The sequence below is a fragment of the Leptopilina boulardi genome, unplaced genomic scaffold, assembly GCF_019393585.1.
Source record: "Leptopilina boulardi isolate dan_hultmark-lab unplaced genomic scaffold, ZJU_Lbou_2.1 LbouV2_51, whole genome shotgun sequence".
NCBI classification, from domain to species: domain Eukaryota; kingdom Metazoa; phylum Arthropoda; class Insecta; order Hymenoptera; family Figitidae; genus Leptopilina; species Leptopilina boulardi.
In genome coordinates this window covers 664,443-685,736 of record NW_026137996.1, presented here as the reverse complement: position 1 = coordinate 685,736, position 21,294 = coordinate 664,443, and the positions used below count along the sequence as shown (strand labels likewise).

Below are 21,294 nucleotides of genomic sequence, written 5' to 3'. Positions count from 1 at the left end.
ATTTGGATTGTTTAATGGTATTTTTACAGGAATATAATAAAAAAAAGCATACTTTTTTAGTATCTCAATATATTATATATATATATATCAGATTTCGGAGCATGAATTAAAGAAAAGTATCCAACAAAACGTTTAAGTATTTTGCATTATTAAACTGAAACTTTCAAATAAGGTAAACATTGTTCAACAATTTTCGAAAAATTTAAAAGATTTAATATATATTTCTCTTATTAATGAATATTTCTCCAAAGTTCCATTATCTATATAAATACTTGAAAACCTGCACAGCCTTAATCTCCTAAACTATAATTCAGTTAACCTATAGTGATAACTATATAGTTAACAGTCCAGTCGATATCCTCAAAACTAACAAATAATAATTCTCATAGTAAAAATAGATATCTATTAAACAATATTGAAATTTCCTCCTTTTTTTTATGAGGTACAAAATTATTGGACTTAGGAACTTTAAAGATCTATCCCTCAACTATATTTTTTTTAACATCACTAATTCAGTCATAGCGTTTGTTCTCGATGCTCATTATTTTTCTAGAAATTTATTTCTAGTCTATATAAGGCAAGAGACTAACGCTTTTGTAAAACGGATACTTATCTTTGGCTCTTTGTACTTTTTTTTAAACCAATTTCATAATATAGAAAATGTGGTTTGTTTTAAACTTTTTGTTTTAATTTTATAATTTAAATTTTTTAAATTATAATTTTCAATTGTAAAGGTCCCAAAGAGAAATAACTCCATCTTTACCAGCTGCTGCCATCAAACATTTGCTATTGTAAGACTCGACTTTACCACCTGAGTATGCGATATCATAAATTCCACCACGATGTTGATCCAAAACAGCCAGAGGCCTCAATGATTTCCATGAAAAGATTCGCAATCGACCATCCCAACCTCCAGTTGTAAATACTTTTGAATCGGGCCTTGATGCAACAACAGCAACACCCTCGTTTTTGATCGTCAGCACAGTTTTGAGATTCAAATTGGTTTTTTTCATATCAAAAACCTTATTCAGAAAAAGAAACCCATTTAAAAATATTTATTTCAATCTATTTTATTTTAACCAAATTTTCGTGCAGTCAATATTTTCAAAAAAATTTTAACACACATTAAAATTATTTTAAAAAAATAGATCGCAAAAACTTTGGACAAAATATAATAATTAAAACCTATATAAGCAATTTGTTTACCTCTAATTTATTTGTGGAACTGCCAACAATCCCTAATTTTAATGTTTCATCTAAATCAATACTGAATGGACACTGTTCAATTTTTAGCCAAGACAAAATGCTTTTCATTCTCAAATCCCATAAAGCAATGTCACCACTTTCATAAGCTGCCAATACTAATTTTTGATCTTGTATACATGGCTTAATAGACATCAATTCGCCAAGTTGTTTTGTTTCACATTCAGCTACTTTTAGTGGATCTAATTCCTCCTCAATTTCCGAAGATTTAAGCGAAAACAATCCAATTACAGAATTTTTCAAAGGAACTAGAATTGAGTCCTCTAATAAAACCTTACTCCTAAATAGAATATAATAAAACACAATTAATACTAAATAAACTAAATTTAATCATTAGAGATTAAAGAATTAAATATTAATCTAATTTCACTTTTCCTTCTTATGATAAACAAAACAAATTGTAACAACTAAGCACAATTTAAAGACATACTTGCAAAAACTTGTTGCTTGTGTCTCAATTGTTTTATCAAGAATCCAATTAGATCCATCAGCATTCCAAATATTAAATGAACCACTTTTTCTTTGCGTTATAAGACACTCGTCATTAAGAAAATTTAGAGATTGACATTGATCTTCAAATTTAGTCAGCCTATATATTTCTCGATTCCTCTGAAAGGTATACACAAAAATTATTTCTAAACAAAATTCTCTATCCCCAAAAACTGTTATCTCAAAATAATAATATCTAATATAAACAAAGAAATACGAATACCATATTGAAAAATGATTTGAAACTACACAAAATACTAAATTTGTTTTAAAAAAAAAGATAATTTTTTGAAAAAATTTTCTTTTTTAGAGAAGACAAACAAAAATACCTTTAAATCCCAAATATGAATTATGCCACTTTCAGTTCCTGCATAAATATGCTCAACATAAGGCGAAACTCGGAATAAAAGACTGTGGACGGGACCCATATCACCACGTAATAAATAAGCCGGATCAGGAGGAAGAATTGCCATTTTTGATCACTAATTACAAAATGTTTTCACTTTTTTTTTTTGTTGTCAATAATAAATTTTGAAATATAATAACGTATACTAAACGATAGTAGAAGACGGGAGGCTCACGACACGTTACAAAATAAACGAACTGAATAAATGAATTTGCATTCAACTATTTGCTTATTATTATTGAATTAGATGCAGAAAACAATCAAGTAATCTACACATATCGAATAAATGCGAAATCTATTAATTTTGAAGGCTGTCAAACCATTTTTGGCGAAACGCGTCGTTCGTACCTCCCGTCTTCTTCCTTTCTTCCTCTATTGTGGCCATATTTGCCCTTGAATTGTGTGTGTGTGTGTGTTGATTACCGGCTCAATGAGCAAACTGTCAACATACATCAGCTGACAAAACAAAATAAATAACTCACACTTTTCATAGGACTTTAAAAGTCTAATTATTGTAGCTTTTAGATTTTTTATCTTCATATAAATAAATTCTATTTACTATATAAAGATTTATTTTTAAAAATAAAAAGAATTTTTATTTTGAACGACGTAGAATTTAAATGAAAATTAACCTTTAGGTTATTGTAAACAGATTGCGCGAAACTTATTATTGGGATTTAGTGACTCGCGATTTGAAGCAAACACTGCTTCTCGGAATGAACACTAAGGTCGCAAGCACTACGATCGCAAAAATTGAATTCAAATAAAATAGAAATGTAAATAAATAGCCAAAATAGCTAAATAAATACAAAAGTTTAAAGTGTAAATAAATAATAGTAAATGTTTAAAAAAAAAATAAGCAAAAAAATATCTATATTTCTCTTTTTGTAAAAATATTGAGAAGTAACTAAATTTAAATTAACAATAAGTTAACAAGTAACTCATTGAATTCAAGAATTAGTTATATAAATATTTTAATTATTGTAATTGTGTATTTAAAACCCCTCCCCTAATTCAAATAGCAAAGTTAATATCAAAATAATTAAAAATTAACAAGAAAATAAAATTAATCGGATGTGGAAAGAACAAGAAAATCTCTTAGTGACGAAGTGGATAAAAATATTAAAAGCCAATGATAAAAAATAATCGACTCTTAATAAAAGAAAAATTTACACAGTACCTTTTATCCTGAAAGAAAATATTGTTAAAACTCTCCTCTAAACTATTTATTTTTTTATCATATATTATTTACTTTTATTAACAAATGACAATATTTAATAATCTAAATTAGCAGACAATAAACGTAAAAAGAAAATAATTAAAATAGTAAATTTTAAAATGCAATTATTAAAATAAAAAAATACTGAAATACTAATAAATTGAATTTTAAAAAATAAATATACACTAATTTTAATAAAAATAGTTAAAATAATTAAAAATATATTTCATATTTTTCTTGGCATCAGAAAAAAAAATTATTTTTCACAACTTTTCTAATTAATAAAAAAATAGTTATATCTAATTAAAAACTTGAATCTTTTTAACTTTAAATATTTCATATTGATGTTCGCGTGTACCAAGAAAAATACATAATATAACTAACTCTAAGAAACACATAATAATCAGAAATCCACTTTTCAATTGAAAAAATATATAAAACAAAGTTAAATAATATATTAATTCAATTAGATGTCACTAAGAAATTTTCTAAAATTGTTACAACTTGACTCCGCCACAATATAATAGAGACAAGAGGGACTTACAAAATCGCGGATTATTTCCGATATGATGACTGATAAGTTGCTCCTCCTTATATTTTCTCTTTCTTCTAAAGCAGGATGAAGAAAACAACGAATTAACCTCAGTTGAAAATATAGAAGAATTTCTCTTAGAAATGGAAACGAGTGTTGAAGAAATGAATGATGATGTCCACTATATATTCAATGTTAAGATTCCTGTTCTTCATAAGGTCCTTCAGCACACGGATCACTTAATCACTAAAATTTAATTAAATTTAAATTAATATAGAAATTAAAATAAGTATAAAGAAATTATAAAAATTATCTTCCAATAAACATTAAAAATATCAAATTTTTGTAAATATTACTAGTATTTAAGAAAAGAAAAGAAAAATTGAACTTTTAACAGAATATTGAGTACAAAAAAAATTGTAAAAATTAATAATATTTTACCTTTTTTATAATAAAGCGAGGATGAATTGCATGGGTTTGTCACTATCATCGCCAACGCCACTATGAAAACTTCCTGAAACAGTAAAAACAGTAAAGTAAATTTCACTTATTCTTTATTACTTTTTTTCTATATATTTAACTCGAAAATAAAAAGAATTAGTAAAATCTTCAAATAAATTAAATTAAATATTGGCGAAGACAAATGACAACACAAACACTATAACCCCAAAATCACAAGTTGTTTTAAAGATGGCTGTTAGGTAAAAATTATATATTGTCTCGCAAACTTATACAAAAAAGAAACATTAACACCTCTGAACGAGTATTAAAATGCAAGATATTGTCGAAATTAAAAAAAAATATTTCTTTTTTGACTTTGAATAAGGAGTAATACGGGCTAACACACTTCACAAAAGAAACAAATGCTGTTAACATGTTGAATCTTCAAAGCTTATGACGTTGTTCTTCCCGCTTCAATGTGAAGTCATATTCTCTACAGTTGGTAATTTTAGTCTGATATTTATTTTACCGACACACAAACACCCACAATTATTATATTTATATGTACGTTACATTAATATAATATATTCAAAACTTCAAAGAATAATGATATTTTAATATTTCCATTGTTCATTTTTGAGAAAGTTTCTTAATATTTTTTTTAATTAAGATTAAATAAATTAGACTATTTAATTACAAAGTGTCTAAACGTCCGGCTAGACGGATATCAAAAAACGTCTAAACGTCCGTCTATATCCACCCGACTTTGTCCGCAGAATACTTTCGGGCATTTCCGACCCCCCCCCCTTCCTCCAAGGTTTCCTTAATATTTACGTAGACGGACAAAATTATCAAAAATTATTTTGTCCGTCTGGTCGGACGAATAGACGCAGCGATTTAATTAAGTGTATTATATTATACATAGTACCCATATAATGTTTTTAATTAAGTAAATAAAAAAAATTAACCTACTCCATTTAATAATATATAATTATATAATATAATATTACATTATTATAATGTAATATGCAGTACTTTATTATATGTAATATTTATAATATTATAATACATATATACAGTAAGAAAAGCTCCATGGTAGTCATAGGAAAGCATGCGTTACGCATAAGTTTGTCTCACTCGCACTCATGGGCTGTGACTACCATGGAGCTTTTCTTACTGTATAATATTATATTATTATACTATACATATATATATATTTGGCAGAGAAACTCTGCAAGATTGTAATTGTAAATAAAAAAGAACTTTGAGGTAATTATTCATGCTTTATACCTGTATTGTTAAACTTCTTTTTTCTTTTGACCTTAAATTCTCCTCTTCAACTGCAAAAAAGTTGGAGAAATCAATGATAGCTAAATAAAAAATTGGTCAAAAAAATTTCTTCAAGCGACGTGGATCTTGCCTCCATGACGTCCAAGATGGAACTGAGCGTGCGCTGTTGAAAAATTTTATTTTATACCAGGAGCTCGACAAGGAGCTCTACTGCCGTGCGCTGATTGGACGGGGCACTTTCTGCGGTAGCTAGACGCTGATTGGCAGGGCGCTCTAGCTGTCGAAGTCTATAAATATATGTCGTTTTACTCCCACCACTTCAGTGAGCAGTTGACTATTCAAGACGTAGGATCTGAGCAGCTTAAAAAAAATATTTTTAGCCTTCATTCATTGTTGAGTCTAGACTGGACAGCCATTTCTAATGTTGAAAAAAGCATAATTGCAAACACATTCCTGTTTCTTTTGTACATTGCAATAATTTTTAAACAAAAGGAATTATATATGAAATATTTAATTATTGAGTTATATAAAAAAACATTATGCGGTGGATAATTCACATTATCAAGTAGATTGATTATGTATTACAGGATCAACAAAAGAAGAAATATGTGGTTAGTATTGAGCTTTTTTATATTAGGTAAATTTTAAATGAATTGAATATATATATAATTTTCCCAAATTGAAGAGGTAATAGTACATATTAACTGATATTCCCGCATAGTGCCGCCATCTTGTTAGGAACTTTCGTAGTTTAGTAACTTCAGCAGCCAGTATATGCAATTACATATAGATTATTATTGAAATTTTTGTGCAACAAAATGAACAAGTGACTGTACGTTGGTTTTATGGTGAATAATTCGATCGAGGGGAAATAATAATAGACAATTATATTACAAATGGAAGTACATGGTGTTACAAGCATTGAAGAAATGTACGTATATACGCAAGTTTGTATGTAGGTTTATGAAAATGAGTCAGTTTAGGTTATGTTGATATATTTCGTTCTATTGGTTAGTAATACGATTTTAATTAAAGTAATAGTTTTTTGTTAAATATTTTTGGGGGAATTATAAAAATGAGCCATTTTAGGTTATGTTGATATATTTCGTTAAATCAGTTAGTAACACAATTTTAATTAAAGTAGTTTTTTGTGAAAAATTAAGACATAAGTGTTATAAATGTCTTAAAAAAAGGAATTTAAGGGTATACAAAGTTACACATAATTAATATATTTTTATTATTATATGAGGCACATAAAGTCATAAGTAACTGTGACTTATATATTTTTTCATAAGTTTAATATATATTTATTAACTTAATTAAATTAAGCGTTGTTTAAATCTATCCATAGTTAACATTTTTTTATATATAACAAATAATTTATTTCTATGTATGCATAAATTTTATGATTATAACACATATGTTTTTAAATATGTCGATAAAAATTAAATTGAAGAGAGTTTAAGTAATATAACGAATATTTTACTACTAAAGAAATAATCAATTTTTCCAATTTGTTTCTGTTGATCAATTTATTTGCTTGGTAAATAAAAACCGTTGCTCCAGTTATACAATGTTCGTTAAAAAGTTGTATCAGCAATACATAAGAGGTCAAAGACATCAATTAATTCAAACGTATAGTTTTTCGTAATTCCGATAAAATTTTCTGATGTAATTAAATTTTTCTTGATTATTTTGTTACATGATTTTTTTAATTAATTAAATGTGGAAAAAAATTTATTTTTTTCTTTTTCCACAGTTAATTGTTAATATTAAAATTAATTTTTAAATTATAATTTTACAACATATTGTTTATGATTAAGCATATATTTGACAAAGAATATAATTTATTTAATTTATTCTGTTGCAGATTTTTTTCAAGAAAGAAAACAAGGAAAGGAACTATATATTGGAGAGAACAAAGTGAGTCTTTTTATTTTTCACCTTTCAAATCATTGTTGTAACCTATTAATTTTTTAAACAGATATTATAACAAAAAAATCAAATTTAAATGTGAGTTCGAATTTATTTGGATTTGACAATATTAAAAAAAATTCTATACAATATTCAGATTCGTACTTATATTAGTCACTCCACAATCATACGTGAACAAAAGCTTGAAATTTAATTTAACAATATATATTTTTAGTAAAATCTATCAATTTGGTATTTGTGTGTAAAAGCATAAATTTAAAATATACAATTTGAATCGCAAGAATAAGTTATTTTTGTTTTTACTTATCTCATATATATTTCTCGGAATTTGATGAACAAGAAGCGCAGACACGTGGAGATAGAGTTCTCTTTTGGATGAGCGTCAGTCACAATTTTTGGATTATTTCAGTATAATCTTGGTCAAACATACAATTAATAAGACGAATCTCGGCCGAATCGAACTCAGAGAATCTCGTGTCGTTATTTCCTTCGAATATTGTTTTGAGACAAATTCTCACAAGGCTAGATTTGATATGTAGAAATAAACAGGTGGTCACCAACTTGCGACGCTTCAAACAGAGGTTTAATCCCCGCTTCCAAAGCAACGATAAAAAAACAGGAATATCCACCTTGTTTCCGCCCACACCTGGACTGTACAAATTATACAATAAAATCAATTAGATCCCGCTACACTTTTTCGTTTAATACAATTACAATTTACTTACCCCGCTAACGGGTATACTATGCTCGTCGCAGCGCGACTCTTGCGATTCTAATATTCGCGACACACACAATACCGCTCATATCGCTTTCTTTCATTCGGTAGTAATCGGATTACTACCGATTACGCACGAGATTTACATACACGTAACAATCTATTCGGCGATCCCCGACTAATATCAAAATTCGTTACATTTATCCCCCTATTTCAATATAAGGGTGTCAAACACATATTGGAATATAATCACCCGTGATCGCCACACATCCAAATATTATGAGTTTTCTTTAAGATTAGACAGTCTTCGTCGACATACATTTACAATGACCTTGTGGGCAATTTACCGATGACACATACATATATTATTCTTTTTTTTTTTTTTACATTCTTTTCATAGATCCATCAGTCGAATGATCAATCAGCAACTCATCGCAATACTCAACAAATCCGCGAAATATGATAAGTTTGCGTCATCACATCACCAGGAAATGATCGCTCATCAATCAACTACAAACTCACCTCAGAACGTTCATTATACCTTTTTAATAAAAATCGATTGTACGTTCCCAGGACTAAATTTTCATCCGACACATCAGACAAAACGAAGGCATTATTTTGCAAATCTCGACTAATTCTATATGGACCTTCATATAAATGAAACATCTTTGATGTCAATTTCTTTACTGCACTTGATAAATGTTTTACCCTAACCAGAACAAGATCACCAACTTTTAAGGAAATATTACTTCCACCCTTTTGCTGTTTCACGCGTTTTTGAAACGCCTTTCTCAAATTTTCGTTCGCCATTTCAATTTGAAATTTTCTATCAAGTGAACGTCTTTTTAGTAAGGGAAACATTTCATAAATTTTTTCATGCACGGTTTCACCAAAATGCAGTTCATACGGAATAGCACCTGTGCTATTACTATACGAATAATTTAGACAATCCTCCACGAACGGAACTATCCGACCCCATGACGAATGATTATCGGCACAATAAGCTCGAAACATCCTCCCCAACTCACGCATCGTTCTTTCTACGGGGTTCGATTGAGGATGCCTCACAGACGAAAATATGGCCTTAACATCGTGAGATTCCAATGTCGATTTCCACAGCTCCGATGTGAACTGTGTTCCATTATCGGACAGTATGCGCTTTGGCTTCCCATATTTTTTAAAATATTGCTTTTCTAAGATCTTTAAACAAATCTGAGTATTTGCCCGACGTATAGGAAATAAAGCTACACACTTAGAAAAAATGTCTTGCACGACAAAAATATATTTCATTCCACGTATCGAAGACGGAAGAGGACCAAAAAAATCAACCGAAGCGAGTTCATGAGGTCCCGAGACACTCACAAAATTATAAGTACCCTCCATTCGATAATTTATATATTTTGTCTTCTGACATAGATCGCAAGTACGCACGAAATTCTTTATGTCTTTACGCATATATCGCCAAAAGAAAAATCTCTCGATATATTTCTGCATTTTTTGACCGCCCGCGTGTCCCAATTGTTCATGAATCGATGACAATAGCGTTGTTATAAAAACTCTAGGGATCATTAACTTCCAATCCTGATCATGCACAGATTTACCATAAAGAATTTCATTATCCTTTCGGAAATCCATAGATGAGTCAGATTTTTCTCTCATACGCATTATCATTTCATCACAACCCTGAGACTCCGCAAGATTTACAACTTCTTCCAGTAATTCTTGTTTCATTTCTAAACTCGACAGCAAAAACTTTTGCTTATTAATCTCATCATTATCAGCGCAACATTTTACCAATTCACGTACGAAAAATTCGTTTTCTTTACACGAGGCACCAATCTGATTATCAAAATTTCGGCTAAAAAAATCAGCTATAACATTATCCGTTCCTTTACAATGATATATAGTATAATCATACTCTTGGGCAAATAACACCCACCTCATCAACCGCGCATTATGATACGGAGTGTTCAAAAGAAACGTAAGCGCCTTATGATCGGTTACTATTTCAAAGTGCTCTCCAAGAAGATATCGCCTGAATTTCAATAGTGAATAAATTATGGCCAACAATTCTTTTTCAGTGACAGTGTACCGGACCTCGAATTTAGTTAACACACGACTAATCAACGCAACGATTCGCATTTCACCCTCATCATCTAACTGGTATAAGACACCGCTTATCCCCGCATCGCTTGCGTCTGTCTGTAATCTAAACATTCTATCGGGTATTACGTGATGCAAAACGACCGAGTTCATAAAATTTTTTTTTATTTCACAAAAGGCTTGTTCGTGTCCTTTGGACCAACTCCATTTTGTATTAGGTCTAAGAAGATCCCGAAACGGCGCAATAAAATTTGCATGACTTCGGACAAATCGTCGCGAGAAACCGCACACTCCAAGAAAACCTTGTAACTGCTTCCTATCCCTAGGAGGTGGAAAATCATTAATAGCTTGCAATTTTTCGGGGTCAGCACGCACCCCAGTCTGATCAATAATCACCCCTAAGAACTTTACTGATTCACAGAAAAATCGAGACTTTTTTAAACTTAATGTAAATCCTAATTCAATTAATTTCTTGAACAGTTCATTTAATAAATCAATATGTTCTTCAAAAGATTCTGACGCAATCAGAAAATCGTCAATATATACTTTTATACGCGACAACAATCGATCCCCCAATCCCAGACTTACGGCTCGAATGAAACCTGCACCCGCAGTTTTAAGACCAAATGGTATTCGACAGAACTGATAACATTTGCCATTATGCATGAACGCCGTATACTTTCGCGATTCTTTCGCTAATGGCACCTGCCAATATCCATTTACAAAATCAGTGGTTGAAATATATCTTATTCCTTCGTCATCTTTTAATAAATCATCGATTTTTTCCGGGGATTCGTTATCCGACTCAATTATTGCATTCACGAATCTCGCGTCAAGACACACTCGAACACTACCGTCTTTTTTAGCAACGACCCTCAACGGACTACAAAATTCAACTTCCGCTCTTTCTATTATTTTTAACCGTTCCATTTCGGCAATTCGTTCGTCAACCGGCTTTTGCAATTTAAACGGAATCGGGTATGATTTTTTTACAATTATTTTATCATTAATCGGTCGAATTTTGTGTTCATAAATATGGGTACATCCGGGTTTGTCTGAAAAAACCGCACGATTTTCCATTAATAATTCGCGAACAATCCATTTCTGTTCATCATTCAACGTCTTTATCTCATCTATATAATGCTCGACTTCTTCCTCAAAATTTTTACCTATTTCAATCTCTATATTCTGTACAAAATGATTTTCTATTCCCTGATTTGACACGGACTGTTCGTAACATTGATCCCCCCTTTCGGAATCTAATTCTTGTGAATCTATATACACATTTCCCAAATTACAAACATTTTCTTTATCTAATTGACCCTTGGAATTTTCGTTCGTTTGGTACCATAAATCGTGCTTAATCACCATTAAATTACATAATCGTATCGATTTTTCTACCGGTTTCGAGTGGAAAGATATTTCTTCGCTATTCAAATTAATACCATTAAATTTTATAATTTTACTTTCAAAATCAATAATCATTCTAAAATGGGACTGCCAATCAGCACCAGCAATAATTTGTGACGATAAACTTGGTACAACCAAAAATGGAAAAACTACTTCCTCATTTCCTACACCGATCGTAAGCTGAATTTGTTTTCTTATAGTCGTAGCCTTACTTCCCAGTGCACCATGAATCGATACGTTACTCACTGGTAGTTCGGACAATTTACACTCTCTTTTTAATTCATTGTATAAATTCTCCGAAATACAGGTAACTTCACTTCCCGAATCAATAAGCATTGGATATTTCCCGTTGACAATACGAATCATCATTCGCGGACTGACTACACGAGGCTCTATTTTCAACTCCATATCGTTATTATTTGGTTGCACATCCCAGCAAAGTTCCTCGACAAAATCTGTCTCCTTTGCCTTTTGCAGCGATCGTACATTTTCTCTCGAAACTTCCGAACTATCCTTACTAGAATTATTTTCTTTATTTTCAACATTGTTATCTCGATTATAATTATCTCTTTTTCCCCATTCACGATTTCTAGCACCGCGATTATCCTGAAATCTGCCCCGCGAAGTTTCATACGAATCATTTCTTTTAAATTGCCTATCACCTCGATCACGCCAATTTTCACTTTTTTGTCCCTCTTGATTACACTCATTTTGGGTTTCATTCGGTAAATTATTCGGCTTACTAGAATTCGAGTGATAATTATTTTTTGTTGGATTATAAGAACTATTGTTTTGATTACTATTTTGATTTTGATAATGACCCGAACCCTTATCTTGACTTCCCGCATGTGATAAATCTAAACGCGCGAGTGCCTGAGAGATTTTCATACTATCATCGTAATCGATAGTCGCTAAAATATCTCGAACTCTTTGAGGAAATTGATTCATTATAATAAAATTTATTTCATGTTGCTCCATACGCGGTACAGAGATTCTTGCCATTCTAATTTGTTCGTTATAGTATGTTAAAAGCGATTTGTCCTGTGTCCGAAATCTTTTATTCTCCCACTCTGACTTCGCTTTCATACGCGCCTCGAGTGAAAAAAATTTTTCCATAAACTGGTTTTTAAAATCCTGGAAACTATAAAAAGGAATCGCGACCGTTTCGAACCATATCTTGGCGGAACCCTGCAGTGCATCTTCGACAATCAACAATTTATGACTCTTATCAATATTTTTTCTAATACAATATTTTTCAAATTGTTTAATAAAATCGATTGGATTATTTCGCTCCGGTTCAAAAGTAGGTAAAACTAAATTAATTTGTAGAGCTTGAAATTGTTTTAATATTCCGTTAATTAAATCACTATTCATTTGAGATGATTCACCTTGCGAACGAAAACTTGTACTAGGCATTTCATTGTTTACTTTATTATTATGAATACTCGTATTAAAATCAATCATTTTATTTTGACTGTCAACATTTTGTCCATTATGTGTCGGAACATTGTCCTTATTTACCTCAATAATAAAATCTTTTTGCGTACCCATATCCTTACGTTCACTCACGAATGTGCGAGTTGCGTTCTGAGACGATTTTTTGCTGACCTCCTCAAGGCGTATTATCTCTTTTCGCAGCAATTCATTTTCCTGATGAGTAGATTTTCGCTCTCTCTTCATTCTATCTATCTCGTCTTTAAGATCCGCAATTAGTTGGTGTTGCTGATTCATCATTGCCTGTATTTGACCTTCAGGGTCATCGTCACCTTTCTTAGGTTTCGTCATTGTTGATATCTACAAACACACAAATATAATCAAATACTGCTTTCACGATTTCAATATTTCGAACAAATAAAATATTTCGAATACTATCAAACCAAATTGCCCCACGTTGGGCGCCAAAAATGTAACCTATTAATTTTTTAAACAGATATTATAACAAAAAAATCAAATTTAAATGTGAGTTCGAATTTATTTGGATTTGACAATATTAAAAAAAATTCTATACAATATTCAGATTCGTACTTATATTAGTCACTCCACAATCATACGTGAACAAAAGCTTGAAATTTAATTTAACAATATATATTTTTAGTAAAATCTATCAATTTGGTATTTGTGTGTAAAAGCATAAATTTAAAATATACAATTTGAATCGCAAGAATAAGTTATTTTTGTTTTTACTTATCTCATATATATTTCTCGGAATTTGATGAACAAGAAGCGCAGACACGTGGAGATAGAGTTCTCTTTTGGATGAGCGTCAGTCACAATTTTTGGATTATTTCAGTATAATCTTGGTCAAACATACAATTAATAAGACGAATCTCGGCCGAATCGAACTCAGAGAATCTCGTGTCGTTATTTCCTTCGAATATTGTTTTGAGACAAATTCTCACAAGGCTAGATTTGATATGTAGAAATAAACAGGTGGTCACCAACTTGCGACGCTTCAAACAGAGGTTTAATCCCCGCTTCCAAAGCAACGATAAAAAAACAGGAATATCCACCTTGTTTCCGCCCACACCTGGACTGTACAAATTATACAATAAAATCAATTAGATCCCGCTACACTTTTTCGTTTAATACAATTACAATTTACTTACCCCGCTAACGGGTATACTATGCTCGTCGCAGCGCGACTCTTGCGATTCTAATATTCGCGACACACACAATACCGCTCATATCGCTTTCTTTCATTCGGTAGTAATCGGATTACTACCGATTACGCACGAGATTTACATACACGTAACAATCTATTCGGCGATCCCCGACTAATATCAAAATTCGTTACATTGTACTCTTTTTTTTGAATGTAAAAAAATTGCTTCGTAACATTCTTGAAGCAAATCAACTGCGAGTAGTTTCGCACGTTCTGTAGCTGTTTATATTTAAATTACAATCTTTCGTAATTATATATATATATATATTTTACTGCAGCTGACAGCAAAAAATAACATTGAGCAGATTTTTTTCAAAAAAATAATTATAATTTTACATGAACTATTTTTCATAATACAAACAATTAAAATATATTACTTCTTTAAAGAAAAATTAAAAAAAAAGGTCAAAAATATACATTATAGTAATTATAGTTTAAGAACAATTATTATAATTGTATATTATATATCTCAATTTTTTAAAAGTTCAACATCTTTTTCATTTCCACTGATGATAATTTATAATTAACAATATTTTTGAAATAGTTATATATATATATATATATATATATATATATATATTAAATTCTAACAAAACTTAAAGATTAGACCGTGAAAAAATATTTATTCGTTAAAGAGAAATGCAAAAAAAAATGTACACAATACAAATACTCCCATTAAGCATTAAGGAACAACATTTCTTACTTGGCTTTATTTTTTTAAAGTCTATGTACACTGAAATAGCAAAATGACGTAATATTCCAAAGTCTGATTAAAATATTAGAGTAAAAGAAAACATCAGAAAGGATAATTTTTTTCCATAAAAAAATTAGAAATTAATTTAGGCCGGGGCCCCACGAAAAAATCGTTGCGTTCCTGGTTTGAGGTTATACACGTTCACATCACGAGGTCCATTTGGCCCCCAATGGACCCACATGGTATCGTGTACCAAGTACCACCTGTTGCACCGTCAAACCACATAAAAAGAATCTCGGTGCTGCGGCACTGCCTACGTTCCTCCCTCGCTCTTTTCTTCTCTTAACCCACGTCCTCAGATTTCAAACCGTCGTTTTTGGTTTCGAATGTTCGAAGCGTCCGTTAAAATCATCTCATCTCGCCACTGCGGAGCCGGTCGGTCGCGTTCATTGCTGAAATTCTTGACCATTTAGTTGTGCGTCGTCACATTGCTCAGAGAGCGAGACAGGAAGTAGGGATTAAATGTCCATGTGAATACAGTGTTATAGATACAAAGTGATTCTATTGTGTTATGGCAAAGACTGTGAATACGTAAAATACCTATTTATAAATATAGGAGAAGAAGAACAAAAAAATGAGTGATTCTGGAGATAATCTTAAATATAAATGGACCCCGGATAGTACGACGCTATTGGTATCTGTTTGGACTGATAAACAGGTACAGAAACAGTTGGAATACACAACCAAGCCACAATTAATATGGGAAAGTGTCGCGCGATACATGAAAAAAAAAGGTTATAATGTAACAGCAAAACAATGTCGATCACGAATGAAACAAGTCCTTGTTTGTTATCGTGAAGCAAAAAGAGTTGGAACTCGTGCTGGTGTTGAACAATATTATGATTGCATTGACAAGGTCCTAAAAAATCGAAGATCAGATCAAATTAATCTTAATGGAATTGATACTGTGGGTAAGTTACTTATTTCACTCTCATTTACCTTGATCATAATTAGCAAGCAATATTAAGTGAAATTTAACTCCGTATTCGTATTCGTTTAATTTTTATTTATTATTTGAAATTAAGAAAACTTTTACTCAGTTTAAATTAGTTTGCTTTGTTTCTTTATTGTTTACAAATTTGCATTGTTAGTTTTTTCGTTGTTTTTTTGTTTAATTTCCTTGAATTTAATGTTTTATTATTTTTAAATTGAAAGAAACATTTTTTATTATATTTGTATAATTTTAAGTTGAAAAAAAATATTCTTATTGATTTTTATATTTTTAAATAACAATAAAACTTAATTTTTTGAAAAATATTTTCAATTATACTAAATTACGCTAAAAAAAATTTATTTATTTAAAGATGAAATATGTTTTTCCTTAATTTTGTGCGTGTTATATATTATTTATAAAATCATTTTTTTTTACGTTTTTTAACATTAATTAATAATTCCTGACAAACAGATTCGACAAATAACGTAAAATCACCTCCAAAGGACGTGAAAACAAATAAAAATCTCCAGATGCGCTATAAATATCATACGCCAATTGAATCGCTTTATCGGACTGAAGCTCTTTCGCCAACCTGGACAGCAGCAAGTAATACTGAAATTAATTAAATATTTACATACTCTCACGCGAAGGATAAGTGGAATTCTTTCTTACTTACATTTATTTTTATTTTTAGAAGATGAAGACTATCCAGACTCACCAGAATCTAATGAAACAGTACTTGCACAACCATTTCGAGTACTTTCTCCTGTTCGCGATGCTGCAACAAATACTCGACATCAACTAGATCATTTTACGAGAAAAACTTTGCATTCAAATGCTCCTACTGCCACCAACATCATTATGAAACCAACAGCAGTTAGAGAAACTTTTCATACAAATTCATTGTCCAACAATCGTTTTAGCGAAATACCCTTTCAGAATACCGTGCAAAATGTACAAAATCAAATAATTCAAGAGAATATGCAACAAAATCAAGCTTATCTACAACAAAACTTATTGCAAAATCAATTAACTGGCAATAATTTATTGCAAATGAATCCAACTTATCGGCAAAATTTATTGAATACCAATGAAGCATTATACGCTGGACAAGGAGTTCAATGGCGAACTGTCGAAAATGATAATTTGCCAAATCAAATTCTACTGAATCAAATTCAATCGGAGAATTTTAATCCAACACAAAATCAATTTCAAAATATTCCCATCAATAATCAAGTGATACCACAGGAGCCAAGAAAATTATCATTTAGACAGAATTTGGCATCTTATCGGCAATTTCAAAATTTCCGTGGACCATCACAAAATCAAGTTCCCAATGGATTTTTATCACCGCGTTATTCACCGGAATATGTTGCTAATTTAGATGAAGCTTTTTGTGAATCAGCAAAAGAAGAGAAAGCACAAAATTTAAATGAAACGTACGATCAACCAACGAGAAATGGAATTGATCTACCAAATATTGATACCACAACATTGACAAATAATGCCACATTTAATGATGATACATTGTCAATTGAATTCCTGCAAGATTCACCATCACCATCCGATGATGGCACTTCAAAAGGAAAAGACTTGGCTGTTAATACTGACATTGTACCAAATGCACCATTTCGAAAGAAAAAAGCACAAAAATTGGAGCAGTTAATGTTAAATGCAATAAATTCGCAAAATGATGTTGTCAATAAGGTGATTATAATTTATATTTTAATTTTAATTCAATACCTAATTTAGTAAAAAAAAAAATAATAATAATTTCTTCTTACTTTAGATTCTCACTGCACAAAATGATATGGTCACAAAATTCCTCGACTTGGATCGCAATCGTCAGAATAGATTAGAAAATCGTCTCGATCATTTATTGGACGTTGTGCAAGCGACCGTGCTGAATAAATCATCAGATCGTGAATCCGATCAACAAGAGCCGATAATAACTAATTTACTTCCACCACCAAAATTAGGAATTGTTCCACCAAAATTGGATTTGGTACCACCAAAACCTTGTCGATTTCCATCCACATTGACAAGTACTAACACACAAAACACAGAAATGACGAGACCTGGTGTAATTTCACCACCACCACAACCAAATCGAAGAATTGGTTCAATATGGACAAAATTAGGTCCCGTTTCACAATCACCATTCGTTAAGGCACAACAACAACTTGGCTTTCAAACAATTCCAAGTCTCGAATCACGAACACAATCATCGGCCGAGAGACGTATTTTACAGGAGATACGAATGAACATGGATCCAAGAACTGTAATTGAGGAGACATTGACATTTATTGAAAATGAACGACATATTCAAGAGAAAATTGAAAATGCCAAAATTCAATCAAACATGAATCAAGCGTTAACAGCGAAAAAACGTCTATTCACCAATCGTGAACCAACAGCGGCTATGATTTTATCGGCAGCATTTTTAGATAATGAAGCACAATACATTGAACTTGTTGAAAATGCACGTATAAATTCCGGTAATAATGATATTACTCGAATGTGTTTACGATATTTACATCAACAACCAACGAAAGAAAATGATAATCTTTTAGCTGGACAAGGCGATAGCTATGAACGTTTACGACGATTAAATATTGATGAGAAATTTATTGATGAGCCCTCCGATTCATCGACACCGGCAAAACCATCAGCACCACAACTCGAATCACGACCAACAATTCAACAATTAGCACAGCTTGTAATGCAAAGTTCTCGTTGGCGTGATTTAGCGCAAAATAAAGTAAAACCACTTGATGCGCCACCACCACCACCACCACCACCGCCAGCACCACGAAAAGATGTCAATTTAATAAGACGAGAATTTTTAAATGACGATCTTCGTCGTGAAGAACAAAAACGAATTGACTCAAGATTAAATGCTTTGAAACGCGAGGAACTTTTGGAAGAGGAGAGGAGAAAAATACAATTTTTAGAAGATGAAGAAAGAAAAAAACGTGAAATAATCAAAGCAGATGATAGAAGAATTAATGAAGGACTTTTGAGGGATAATAAAGGAATAGCAATTTTGAAGGATAATAATGAAATTGCAGTTGGAGAATTAGAGGAACGTTGGAGAAATAAATATAAATATAGCAAAGAACAAGATGGTAAAGCAAAAGCATTAAATTGGCTTCAGGATCGTTATTCATATGGGGATCAGATATCAAAAAAAATAAATCAAGGAGTAACGCGTCCAATTGGTTTTAGTGTTGACGATTTAAATATCATTGAATCGAGACGGGATAATTATAAAAAACCAACATTCGATGAGAGACTAAAAAATAATAGACAGAGTGTTCATTTTTGCGATGACATGGGACCATTTGGTCAATTGAAGCAAAATTATGCTCAACGCTATTATACATTGCAACATCAAAAATATTATATTGAAAATGAAGGCGCATTGATACCGCAAAATCGTGATATGATCGATCAATATATGCGTGAAATTGAATTGCGAAGAGTAAAAGATGATTCGGATGATGAAGAATTTTTGGATACTACTACGACAATGCCTCCTCCATTTCCACACACGAGAAGTTCATTGACCTCTGATGGAACATTGAAAGCTGGTAAAGGAACTTGTGTTATTAGTTAAACACTAAAATTTTATTTTTGCTTTTTTTTATCGCTTTACAAATAATTGAAAATTAATTTTTAAAATTCGAATTTTTCGAATTTTTTTGAAAGTAAAAAAAAAAGCTTATTTCTTTATCGCAGGAACGATTTTTTTTTCGTTTTACTTGAGTATTTTCATTTCGAATATGCTCAATGGCAATTGATAAATTATTGCAATAATAATTATGACTGAAATATATAGATTTAAACTTTAATGTACGATTAAAGTTATAAAAATTATTAAATGAAAGATTTTTCTATAATTTTTTTTTTTTTTTTAATCGTTATAAGATTTATAAGATATCATTTATTTGAAAAAAAATATGTATAACTAAATCTAGTTGCGACATTATTAATTGGAAAACAAAAAAAAAATTAAGTATTATAATTTGAGTTTATATTTTTAGTTTTATATTCCAAAATAAAACAAAAGCTTGATTTATTATTTTTTTGTTTTATTAAATAAAGTCGTGACTAGAAAATAGTGATTAATTTCAATATCTTTGGAAAAAGAAAATATTATCTCTTATGTAAACAGTGCTTCCATTTCAATATTAATTTGTAATGTTGATAATTTGTTAATTACAAAAATTCCTATATTTGAAAGAATTTTCAATTTTTCTCTTTAATGACTAAATTTTTTTTTTGGTTTTTTTATTATTCGCAAAATGATTGCAAATAAAGATATATTATTTTGTTTTGCTATTGTTTCTATTAAAATATTTAAAAATAACAAAAATCGAAATACTTTTGTTCATTTAAAAAAAAAAAAAAATGTGAAATTTAATTTTAAATTAAACTATTTTCATTGGGAAAAAAATTGGAAATTCTTTAACAGAAATAATAAAATGTGCCAGTGATAATGTTTTTGTTAATAATTAGTATATGTTATAGTTATTATATGTTCACTTTTATAAATAAAAACTTTTCTGAAAAGTAATCTATAATTTTTAATTTAATTTTTAACCAATTTGTTTAATATATGATAGTGAAATATTTTTCATTTTCCTTTGCGTGCGTGTATAGTAACTGTTTTAAACGAAAATGGATAATAGGAAAATTAGTCTTTACTTTTTTTTTTTTTTTTATTAAACTATATAGTTTATTTTTTTTTGCAAAATTACAAAGTCATTATTCTCATGTCTTTTTCTTTAGACAGTGATTGGATATTTTAAATCACCAATAAATAATTGTATATTTTGAAGATTAATTATGAAGAGTGATGGTTTATTTACTTCAAAAGTAACAGATTTCTCAGGAAATAATCGAGCAGATCGTCCCATTGTAATAGCTGTATGAAAGAAACGTTAATAAATAATATTAATTAATAATTAATGCACAGATTATTATAATATAAAAATGCGATACTTAAATAAGAAAATTAAACACATGCTCTGATTCGTGCTAAAAAGCTGATTAATTACAATTTTAACATTTAGTAATATAGCGGCTATTTGCAAATCACGTGCAATTAATTTTATCACACTTTCAAGAAAAAAATA

The 21,294-nt window shown here is 30.3% G+C and overlaps 2 protein-coding genes across 2 annotated transcripts; one reads left to right on the top strand and one right to left on the bottom strand.

The window, feature by feature from the left end:
* Positions 1-362: 362 nt before the first annotated feature.
* Positions 363-2,774, bottom strand: LOC127289914 (guanine nucleotide-binding protein subunit beta-like protein 1). Its single transcript, XM_051318180.1, has 5 exons — positions 2,641-2,774; positions 2,082-2,234; positions 1,694-1,872; positions 1,207-1,543; positions 363-1,022 (listed from the first exon to the last, which is right to left on the bottom strand). The coding sequence occupies exons 2-5, from the start codon at positions 2,223-2,225 to the stop codon at positions 723-725; spliced, it is 960 nt and encodes a 319-aa protein (XP_051174137.1). The 5' UTR covers positions 2,226-2,234; positions 2,641-2,774; the 3' UTR covers positions 363-722.
* A 12,593-nt stretch (positions 2,775-15,367) lies between these two features.
* On the top strand, positions 15,368-20,732 carry LOC127289974 (uncharacterized). Its single transcript, XM_051318309.1, has 4 exons — positions 15,368-16,130; positions 16,625-16,759; positions 16,848-17,860; positions 17,943-20,732. Exons 1-4 carry the CDS (start codon positions 15,794-15,796, stop codon positions 19,770-19,772), a joined length of 3,315 nt encoding a protein of 1,104 aa, XP_051174266.1. The 5' UTR covers positions 15,368-15,793; the 3' UTR covers positions 19,773-20,732.
* The last annotated feature ends 562 nt before the right edge of the window (positions 20,733-21,294 follow it).

Excerpts from the sequence above, each read along its gene's own strand:
- LOC127289914 (XM_051318180.1), bottom strand. The coding sequence starts at position 2,225 with ATGGCAATTCTTCCTCCTGATCCGGCTTATTTATTACGTGGTGATATG. Across the intron at positions 1,873-2,081 it reads TTCATATTTGGGATTTAAAG|AGGAATCGAGAAATATATAG; the intron begins GTATTTTTGTTT and ends TATACCTTTCAG. Across the intron at positions 1,544-1,693 it reads CAAGCAACAAGTTTTTGCAA|GAGTAAGGTTTTATTAGAGG; the intron begins GTATGTCTTTAA and ends TATTCTATTTAG.
- LOC127289974 (XM_051318309.1), top strand. The coding sequence starts at position 15,794 with ATGAGTGATTCTGGAGATAATCTTAAATATAAATGGACCCCGGATAGT. Across the intron at positions 16,760-16,847 it reads GCCAACCTGGACAGCAGCAA|AAGATGAAGACTATCCAGAC; the intron begins GTAATACTGAAA and ends TTTTATTTTTAG. Across the intron at positions 17,861-17,942 it reads AAAATGATGTTGTCAATAAG|ATTCTCACTGCACAAAATGA; the intron begins GTGATTATAATT and ends TTCTTACTTTAG.